This window comes from Beta vulgaris, chromosome 6 (genome assembly GCF_026745355.1).
Source record: "Beta vulgaris subsp. vulgaris cultivar EL10 chromosome 6, EL10.2, whole genome shotgun sequence".
Taxonomy (NCBI): Eukaryota; Viridiplantae; Streptophyta; class Magnoliopsida; order Caryophyllales; family Amaranthaceae; genus Beta; species Beta vulgaris.
In genome coordinates, this window is record NC_079207.1 from 3,787,250 (window position 1) to 3,797,330 (window position 10,081).

At 30.7% G+C, this 10,081-nt stretch overlaps 1 protein-coding gene across 1 annotated transcript; it reads right to left on the reverse strand.

Moving 5' to 3' along the window:
* Positions 1 to 1,362: 1,362 nt before the first annotated feature.
* LOC104895072 (transcription factor bHLH110) lies at positions 1,363 to 9,077 on the reverse strand. Its single transcript, XM_010681482.4, has 7 exons — positions 8,663 to 9,077; positions 7,286 to 7,799; positions 5,418 to 5,567; positions 4,010 to 4,075; positions 3,762 to 3,827; positions 3,584 to 3,643; positions 1,363 to 1,706 (listed from the first exon to the last, which is right to left on the reverse strand). The coding sequence occupies exons 1-7, from the start codon at positions 8,827 to 8,829 to the stop codon at positions 1,566 to 1,568; spliced, it is 1,164 nt and encodes a 387-aa protein (XP_010679784.1). The 5' UTR covers positions 8,830 to 9,077; the 3' UTR covers positions 1,363 to 1,565.
* Positions 9,078 to 10,081: the final 1,004 nt, after the last annotated feature.

Sequence of the window (10,081 nt, forward strand, 5' to 3'; positions counted from 1 at the left end):
CAGTTTCTTCTTGGGAATTGAGGTTTCTAGACTTTCCAATGGCATCATTTTAAGCCAACGAAAGTTCACCAAGGAGTTGTTAATAGATTGTGGTTTGGATGTTTCTAAAACAGCCAAGACCCCTCTTCCTTTGTCCTTGAAGCTTATGGTTGATGAAGGAGATTTTTATCATGATCCTAGTCATTTCAGATGTATGGTAGGCAAACTAAACTTCCTAACCCATACCAGACCAGACATCTCTTTTGTTGTACAAACTCTTAGCCAATTTCTTCAAGCTCCTAGAGTTCATCATGCTTCTGCCCTTCATCATCTCCTCAGATACATTGCTGGAACACTTGGTCAAGGTATCTTATTACAAGCTTCCAAGCAGCTTACTCTCCAGGGTTAGTCAGATTCAGATTGGGCAGCTTGTCCCAATTCTAGACGCTCAGTCACTGGCTACTTGATGCTCTTAGGTTCTAGCCCTATCTCATGGAAATCTAAGAAACAATCAACTGTTTCTAAATCATCTTCAGAGGCTGAATATAGGGCTATGGCTGCTGCAGCCTCTGAAATCACTTGGTTGGTCAGGCTGCTCACTGAGCTTGGTGTTACAGATCTTACTCCTGTTAAGCTCAGCTGTGATAATCAATCAGCTATTCATCTTGGTAAAAATCCAGTTCAACATGAAAGGACCAAGCATATTGAACTTGATGTTCATTTCACCAGAGATAAAGTCCTTGAAGGCTTATTGGAGCTCACTTATGTTCCTACAGGTGAACAGCTTGCTGATCTTTTAACCAAGACTCTTCCTTCTCCTCGATAAATTGATGTCCAAGCTAGGAATGTCCTCATCTACCACCCCTAGCTTGAGGGGGGGGGGGGGTATTGAAGATATAGCAGCAGCTACAGCAGCTCACTCCAGCTCACACTCTTCATGATGATGTGTCAAAGAGTTAGTTGAGTCTGTTAGAGGGTGTTCTAACAACTTCCAGGAATCTAGGAAGTTTGTTATAATAGAGAGAGAGTCTTATTACATCATCACTTGTAATGACAAGGTCTATATATACCTTGCTTAGTTCATTTGCTGTAATTCATTCAAACAATCACAAATGAAATGAAATCTCTCTATTCTCTCTCTACATTCTCTCATCTCTAAACATCAATATTTGTTTCACTAACTTCTCTTATCTTCATATCAATCAAATATTTTATAAAAATAAATTGGAAATACGAAGTACATATTTATTTTTCGCATTAATATTAATATTTTTTACAATTTTGAATGTTATTATCCATACTAATATGTTGTCGAACGCATCGCGTACTTACGAAGCTAGTAATAATAATAACAAGCAATAAGAAACAGACCTACACATAACATGGGACAAAAGATTTTAATTCATTTATCTCTGCTTATTTAGGCGCTTTTTTTTTTCTCATTGAGTGCCATGTAGCAGATCATGAATACAGTTTTGACTACCTAGGTCTAGGTGTTCCAATGCATAATAGATTTTGCAAATATAAACCGGGTAGTGTTATGTTTTAAGCAATGTCTAAAGAAATCTTTTCAGAATATAATAACCCTAAAAATAAGTAGGATGATTGGATGCATCCATTTGCGTTGGCGGAATATATGATGTCCAAGAGTAAGGCACAAGGCACAATCCTCTTCTTCGAAGTTCTATTCTTTCTTCTTCCTTTCCGTCATCTTCATTTCCTATTCCCTGCAAATTAGATAAACACAAGAAATGTATCACTTTTTGTGTCACTAAATCATTTTCTTTTGACTTTCGTAATAATTGGATCGATCATGGGAACTTTAGTACTTCCTCAGTTTGTTTTAAATACAATAAAGAATATTATTTGTGAGATATAAAATATTTATTTATTTATTATATTTAAAACGAAACAAAGAAAGTATGATTATATGAACCTTAGAATCACTATATTACTATACTCATCTGATAATCCAACGCAATGAAAATTAGCCGTACGTTAACATATACTCTACTTTCAACCACTAAGATTTTCTAAATGGATTTACCTGTTCCCATATAGGTTTCCAGTTTTCTCCGATAGATGAAAAACAGCTATTCAAGGATTCCAAATTTACGTAATCTTAGCCCTTACTTTCAAGCGTATAAAAAGTGCGTGGTAAGCAATTGTTCACAAACAAGGATAAAAATATGTAATAGTCTCATAATTTCACAAATTTTCTAGATAAAATCGGGTAACGGATGTTTTTATGGCAGCCTTCTTGAAAAAAACGGCTAACCGATAAAAAATTAATGTGAGCCACGAATTTGTCCACGTCAGCGGATGACATTTGTGGCTAATTACTATGAATATACTCACATACTCTATATTCCTAATATGCACATACATATCTAAAGCAATATTTTACTTTTCAAAATTAGTTATAAATTCTGAAATTAGTATTTTTGGTATTTCAAAATGATATGTATGATTTATGCAATTAGTAATTATAAACATGGAAATTAAATTTATAATTTAAAAAATTAGTCTATATTATATGAAAAATATTAAATTTAAATACTAAAATGAAACATTATAATTTACGAAATTAGTTTATAATTTTGAAAAAATATATTACAGTTTACTTCAAAGATAATATCAAAACATGAAAAAAATTGTAATTTTTGGAAAAACTTTATTTTGACTCTTAATTATTTTTTCGCGAAATAATTTTTCTAGCATAGGTTGATAATATTGTTGAAGAAAATGGCCATAAAAGAGCTGAAATATTTTTTTTCGTAAATTCATTATCTTTAGCATAGAATGATAATGTTATTGAAGTAAATTGTCATACATTTTCATCGATTACAAACTAATTTCTTATATTATAAATTTTTATTTTAGAAATTATAATTGTTAATTTTGTATATCATAATAAATTTAGCATAAAAATTGATAATTTCATAGAGTATAATTTAGGAAATTATCTATAACTAATTTTGAAAAGTAAAAAATGCTTTAAATACAAGTACACAATAGAAATTTACCATGATTGACTTTATCTATAGTATTTATCCATAAATAACATACTACTGACATATACAAATGCGTGGCTCACATTAAGGTATTACGATAGCCTTTTTCTTAAGAAAACTATTGTAAAATTTTCACCAACAAAGACAATAAGAATAACACAAGCCATATACTATGTTCTCTAGGCATGGCAAATGGGCGGGGCGGATGCGGATACCCCTAAATCCACACCCACCTCCACCTAAATTTTCCATACCCGCCACCTGTCCGCCAACCATGGCTGGTACAAGTTTCCATAGCCACCTCCGCCCACGTGGGTATAAGGTTATACCCACACCCGCTCCACCACCCAAGTGGATACCATTACCCACTTATACCCGCCCATTATCCAGGTGGATTTTCCACCCGTCCACCTAATTTATTTTGACTTTTATGCTTGTCAATGCAGAACTTTTACTTAGGTCACCATATCATGTATCTTAATTCACCTCATAATAATAAGTCATAACTTATCAAACCTATATTATATATCATTTATGGGTTCAAAATTATGTAATTTCTCGATATCAAAAAAAATTATGTAACTAGTTACCATTTGGAAGGGTCTACAAGGCTTGCTACGGGAAGGCTTAGCATGAGGCATACAAAGTGTCTGCACAGAACAAGGAAACAAGTTAGAATAACATAAACTTCTTTTTTTGACATAAAATTTAACGGTAATACTGTAAAATCTATAATTTAATGATGGAAAAAAATGTAAAGAAACTCACATGGATCTGATCTTGAAGAAATTGGATATATCCAATTGCCTCTGTCAACACAGAAGCTGTGTCCGTCTAAAAAGCAAGGGTGTAAAATATAATTAAGAAAATTCGTTACGTACTATAGTATGGGCAAGTCATTAGAGTAATCATAACATGATTATTGCATTAATTTGAAACAATTAACAAATTGCTATGAGTTTGTCGTGGCTCATTTTTTTTTTTTTGGAGGGAAAAGCATAAGTGGGAACTTGTACCTTGCCGAAAGGTGAAACCAATTGGTGTAGTGATGCTATCCTTTCTCCCAGTTTTTCCTTCCTAACCTAAAATTTATAACAATAAATGAAATTATCAACAATTATTAGAAGAAAAGACAAAGATATTAAAGTATATATCTAACTTTAATCTATCTTAGAGAAAAAAAGAATTTACTATTTACAAGAGGAATAATGTAGTACCTTTTTTTTATTGTAACTACCTGCACTTCATCAAGTACTGATACCCTAGCAAAGTACTTTTGATTTTTTATATGTCTAATTATCATGAATATTTTTTTTATAATAATTAATATCTACAAGATGATTGGTTTCTAAATTATTTCTATAATAATTAATATAATTTCTATATCACTCCATATCTACAGAAGTAAAAATATCACATAAGTGTGAGCTAGGTAGTCTTGCGTGTACTCGTCTACACTAATATTATTGTGGACAAAAAGTCACTCATATAACATAGTGATCCTTTTTTTTTTCTTCATATAGTAACATTTTAAAATTTTAAATTACACTAGTCTATTATCTAACATAATGACATTTCATTTTAGATATAGTTACCCCTTCTTATATTATTTTATCTAATAATGAAAATTTCATTTTAAAACATCATAATATTTTTTTTCTCACATAGTCAGCTTTTACAATTTATACCAATTGACATAGTGACTCTTTTTTCATAAATCATCTATAATAGAATTAAGTCCACACTAATTTATTATGGACCAGGTCCATATATATAAGTTTGGAGTAATAATTTTGAATCAATACAAACATACAAGTAATAATAATTTTGTACGATACACAATTTAACAGTTGTATCATCTTCACACGTACTCGCTCTTTCCATCACTTTATCAAAGCAACGTCATTTTGAAAAGTTCAATTATGAATTTCCAAAAAGAAAGTCATAACTTTTTTTTATTATGAAAGACCCGAAATAGTATATATATGTGACTGTAAATTGCAAGGTGAAGGAAGTAGTGTCTATTGCATCAATGGAGTAATCATGTACTAGTAAAAATATATGAACTTTACTAAGCGATCGTTTGATTCAAGATATGAAATGAAAAGGACATGAAAATAAATAGAGGAGAGAAATGATAACGACAAAAATGATTAGCTTTATTAGGTGTTTGGTTCAAGCCATAGAATGATAATTATTACCACTAAATAATGTATTTTATTACTTGAGGGGGAGGGAAGGGTAACAAATTGGGTGAGTCCATTAGCACCACGTAATGAAAATAGATTGATGAGGGGTTGAACCAAATAAAAAAAAAAGAAATCGTTAATTGATTCCGTTTCTTGAAGTCCAAAAATCACGAACGAAACGTGCTCTAAAGTCGCTGATATCCAAAAAGAAAGAAAGAAAGTGGTATATATTTACCTTAAACGGAGGGCAAGAAACCTTGAGTGGAGATTTCTTATTAGAAGCTACAGAATTGTTGGATGTTGATGATGCCTTTGACTGATCACTACTACAACTCCCAGCTGCTCTTTTTGTTCCCGTTAATGATCCATTCATCAAGGTTGAGGTCTTCAAAAGGTTAAAAAAAAGTTAAAAAAGAGGGACTTTGTTAATCATCTTTCTTATTTTTTTAGCATGCACTGTAAAAAGCTGGAAAGGAAAATCATGGGTTTCAATCTCATAACCGTGCATGCATGCATGCATGCAATATTTGTAGAGACAATAATCAGCCTTTTATATATATATATATATTGAATTGTTGGAATGAAGAAGAATTGAGGACAATATATCTTACTATGTAAACAAACTCATCAAAGGAAGGAGTACAAGAGGGGAGCGCCGAGCGGGGGTTTTGAGTTTTTACTTGGGCATTGGTCTTAGTGGGATGGTACCAGCTCTTTTCGAAATGTAAAAAGTAGTCTATTTGTTTTTTTTATAGTTACACTTTTTCTTGTAATTTTTGGTTTGGTAACTGCTGATTAGCGTTAATAATATAAGGGTTATGTTATATGCAGCCCTTAGGGTTGCACATAAGACATAAATACACTATTTAAAATGGAAATAAATTGTTAATTTATGGAAAAATTTTGTATCAGCCGATGTAATAAATGATCAATTAATGCAACTTATTTTCATTTTTAGCTTCTTATATACAGCCCTTAGGGCTGCATATAGCTTTTCCCATAATATAAATATTATAATGTTAGTACTTTAGATTTTATTAGATTCTTTCAATGTGAATTCTAATAATCAACTTTTTGTTATTTTTACTAAAATGTAATTAAAGATTTAAATAGTCAAAGGCGTATAATAATGACTATGAAAAAACAAGTGTAACAGTCTCAACATATTTCACAAATTCTATGCCATAATTTATGGTTAACAACTCATAATAACCACCACTTCTTTTGTAAAAAAAAAAAAAAATCGAACGTCATGAAATAAATGATAAAATTACATGATATTCATGTCATTATTTGTATAGTCATATTCATCACTTTTGTCGAGGTCTATGTTATTGTGTATGTTATACACAAGACACATACACTCAAAAGAATTAGTTGAGTAAATCTTTTGTAGAAACAATCAAAGCTACTAGGTAGATTTAATCTGATGCGGACAATTATTGTATTGTTTAAAAACCAATTATAAGCAGTACTCAGTACACTAAAACAAATGAGTTTTATTAGCAAGCCTGAAATTGCTGAAAGAAGAAGCTTTAACATTGCACTTTCAATTGTTATAACTTATAAGCAACCCTAGCTTCTATATAATTCACAAAAAAATGTATGAAATTAGTCTCACCATAACTATGATGATATATAGCTTGATAGACATGTTACTTTATTACTTTTTTAAACAATCTTCATAAAATCTGACCCTATTATTCATAAATTAATATACATCTAAAAAATATACTTCGTGCAATCTTGTTTTACTCATTACAATACAATTTTCAAAATACTAACTTTCTATAATTTCCATAAATACACAATTATAAATATTAATAGTTAGAAATCTATTTAAAAACCGTGATACAACAAACCAAACAAGTAATTTGAGATGAAGGGAAGTATAAGATGAGTGAACATAAATTAAAAGTTCCCCTTCATGCAGATTCATATGTATATTCTTCAGCCAGTAGTGTCCACATTAACCTAATGAATAATCTATTTGATAAGATCACAGCAATTACCAATAATGACACCATTTACCAGCTAATAATAATTAACTTAATTATGTGCATCCATAACAAGCATAGGTGTGAAATACTGATATACACTTACCTTGTTAGACATGATGATTCCATTGGGGCTAATACCTTCTTCTCCATCAACAGCATCATATGTCATAGTGCGAGTTTGAGCACTGAAACTCGAATTATTTCCTAGGAAATCCATAGCTTGCAAGTTTAGTCCCAAGCGAGGACTACTACTTGATACAGTAGATGCTGTTGAATTATTCGGCGAAGACACTAGTCCAAGCTGATTAAGGATACTTGTGCCATGAAAACCATGATTATTATGTCCCCAACTGTTAACCTCTAGGCCAGGAAGCTGCATTAATCCCGGCCTAGTACTAAAGGGTATCGTCGGCGAAGTAGAGATCAATCCATTAAACCAAGGATTAATGTTTTCCAAAGTATTTGTAGTTGAAGGATTATGAATTAGACCACCAAAACTAGGGAATGAACTCAGCATGTCGTCTTCGATTTTAGGGAGTGTGCTTGTTGTACAGCTTAAAAACTCGCTTTCGTATTGCTTATTGTCGAATGCGTTACTGTTGTCTGATGAAGTAGTCCTGCAGTTTCATTTTAAACACACTTATTAGACAATTTTGTAATAACCCAATAATACTTTACTTCTCAAAGGAAATGAAAAGGTAAGGAAAAAGTTTGCTCAAAGGTAAATAAAGTAGCTTGGAGGTCATATATATCGCTAAGATTTGCTTCAAGTATTATTTGTATTTGTATAGTAAAGTTTAGTCATTGAGCTTAAGATGAAAATGTTAGTTATTGCATGAAACATTCAACCTTATTCATATGACATTAGTAGTAGTAATCCAAAGATTTTGTATGTGTTATGCTATATTTTCTTTTATATATGATTTTCTTTGGTTATTAGTGAAAATAATATTGCGTTCTTTCAATTAGACAACTTTTATTTGCATTGGTAGAGCTAATTTTTAATGTTTGAAAAATCTTGAGAAGGAAAAAAGATATTGTACTAAATTTTATGGTTTAATAGAAGATTAAGAGATAAAATTTACAAGATGTATTTGTGAATTAAATCATGAAAATAAATCCAAAACAAATACTAGTATACAATTTTAAAAAATATGTAGCAAAATCCAAATTGATTATTTACTCTTGAAAGAATACTCAAGAATTTCAGTGTTTTTTAAATTTGCCTCTTCCTTTGATCCGAAACATGCAATTTAATTATCGGAGATAATAAAAAAAATTAAATTCAAAAATTCAGAAAATCAATAATAGTACCTAAATGAAAATTCGAGATATTGAAGAACAACATATTACATATTAACAAAAGCGTATATTTATATATAGATATGGAAAAATCAAGATTAGAATGAAAAAAACATCATGATATCTAGCTATAATATAGCTAGGTTACAATTTTTTTATTTTGTAAAAAGAGACTTACGTTGGCAAGATGGTAGAGTTCCACTGAAGAGACGTAGAAACTCCATAGCTTGAAGAAGGGATGTTTAAAGGAGAGCATCCAACAAAGTGGTCTTGAAGATGTTGTTGTTGTTGTTGTTGTTGTTGTTGTTGTCGTTGCTCGTGGTGCTGAAAATTGGTGGAGTCCATAATAATATTTGGGGTTTTAAATGGATCCTTTTTAGATCCCAAGATGGTGTAATTATACTTGTTAAAACTATATGGCTAGCTAGTTTCTTTTAAACTTTCTCTCTATTCAAGGAAACAACTCAGAAAACATACCCATAAAACCTCTTGCTTTTTTAGCTAGTGTACCACCTTTTTTCTTCTAGGTTTTGTTCTTTACTCTTTCATGGGTCGTCTCCCTCTAAAGTAGTCTTATAAAAAAAGATACTTACAAGGATTGAGATGCCCCCCTTTCTTTTTGTTCACCAAAGCTTTATACTAGCATTATAACTTTGTTCATCATAGCTCCCTCACTTTTTACTATGTATAATCTTTTTGTTCATCAAATTATTGTTGCCTTAGCTTAGTTTCTTGATAGTTACCCCCTCGCTCTTTCCGTATTAGATATTAATGGTCAAAGTTCATCTATATTTATTAGCAATATTATTTCTCTCGTAATTAAGAAAATGACATAGTTATGTGAGATCTCTTATGTTTCGTTTTACATTATATTTTTAAAGAGTTAACTTTTATAAAATTACTAAATATAGTTAGTCATTCGTGGTTCGTAGAAATGGTAGCAAAGCAAATGTTACCACTGGAGGAAGTATGTACTTATTCACATTCATTAGACAATTTTTGTGGGTATAAGATCCTAAAATGAGATATGATGAAAACATTGAATTTTTCAGTTAAATCATAGTGCACACATATCCATTTATCAAAATTCAAAATCATGAAATGGTAACATGTTATGTATATCAATGAAGACGGAGGAACAAATAGATGGCTTTGAAGATAGTGAAAATCTTGTGTCCCACTTATTTGTATCATTGTATATGTGTCTGTATATGTGTCGTTGATTGATATTATTGGTCAACATCCTTATATATAAACAAACTAATTCATTTTTGAAAAATTAAATAAATAAGGCAAATAATAATTGACATTATTAAACAATAATATTGAGTGTCACATGTAATGGCAAATAAATAGATATAAGATTTTTTTTCCTATGAAGATACATTATTAATTATAGTATGATAACACTTAAATTATAATTTTACACACTCGAGAGCATAATGAGTAATATTCTTCAATTTAATTGTACGTGTATTTTTTTTATCAAATCATTATGGCTTACACTCTATGTTCTTTTGATATAGATAGAAGTCCCTTATGCAGTATTAGATTAGATGTCATACGACATGCCTTTTGATAGGTTATAGGTAGTCCT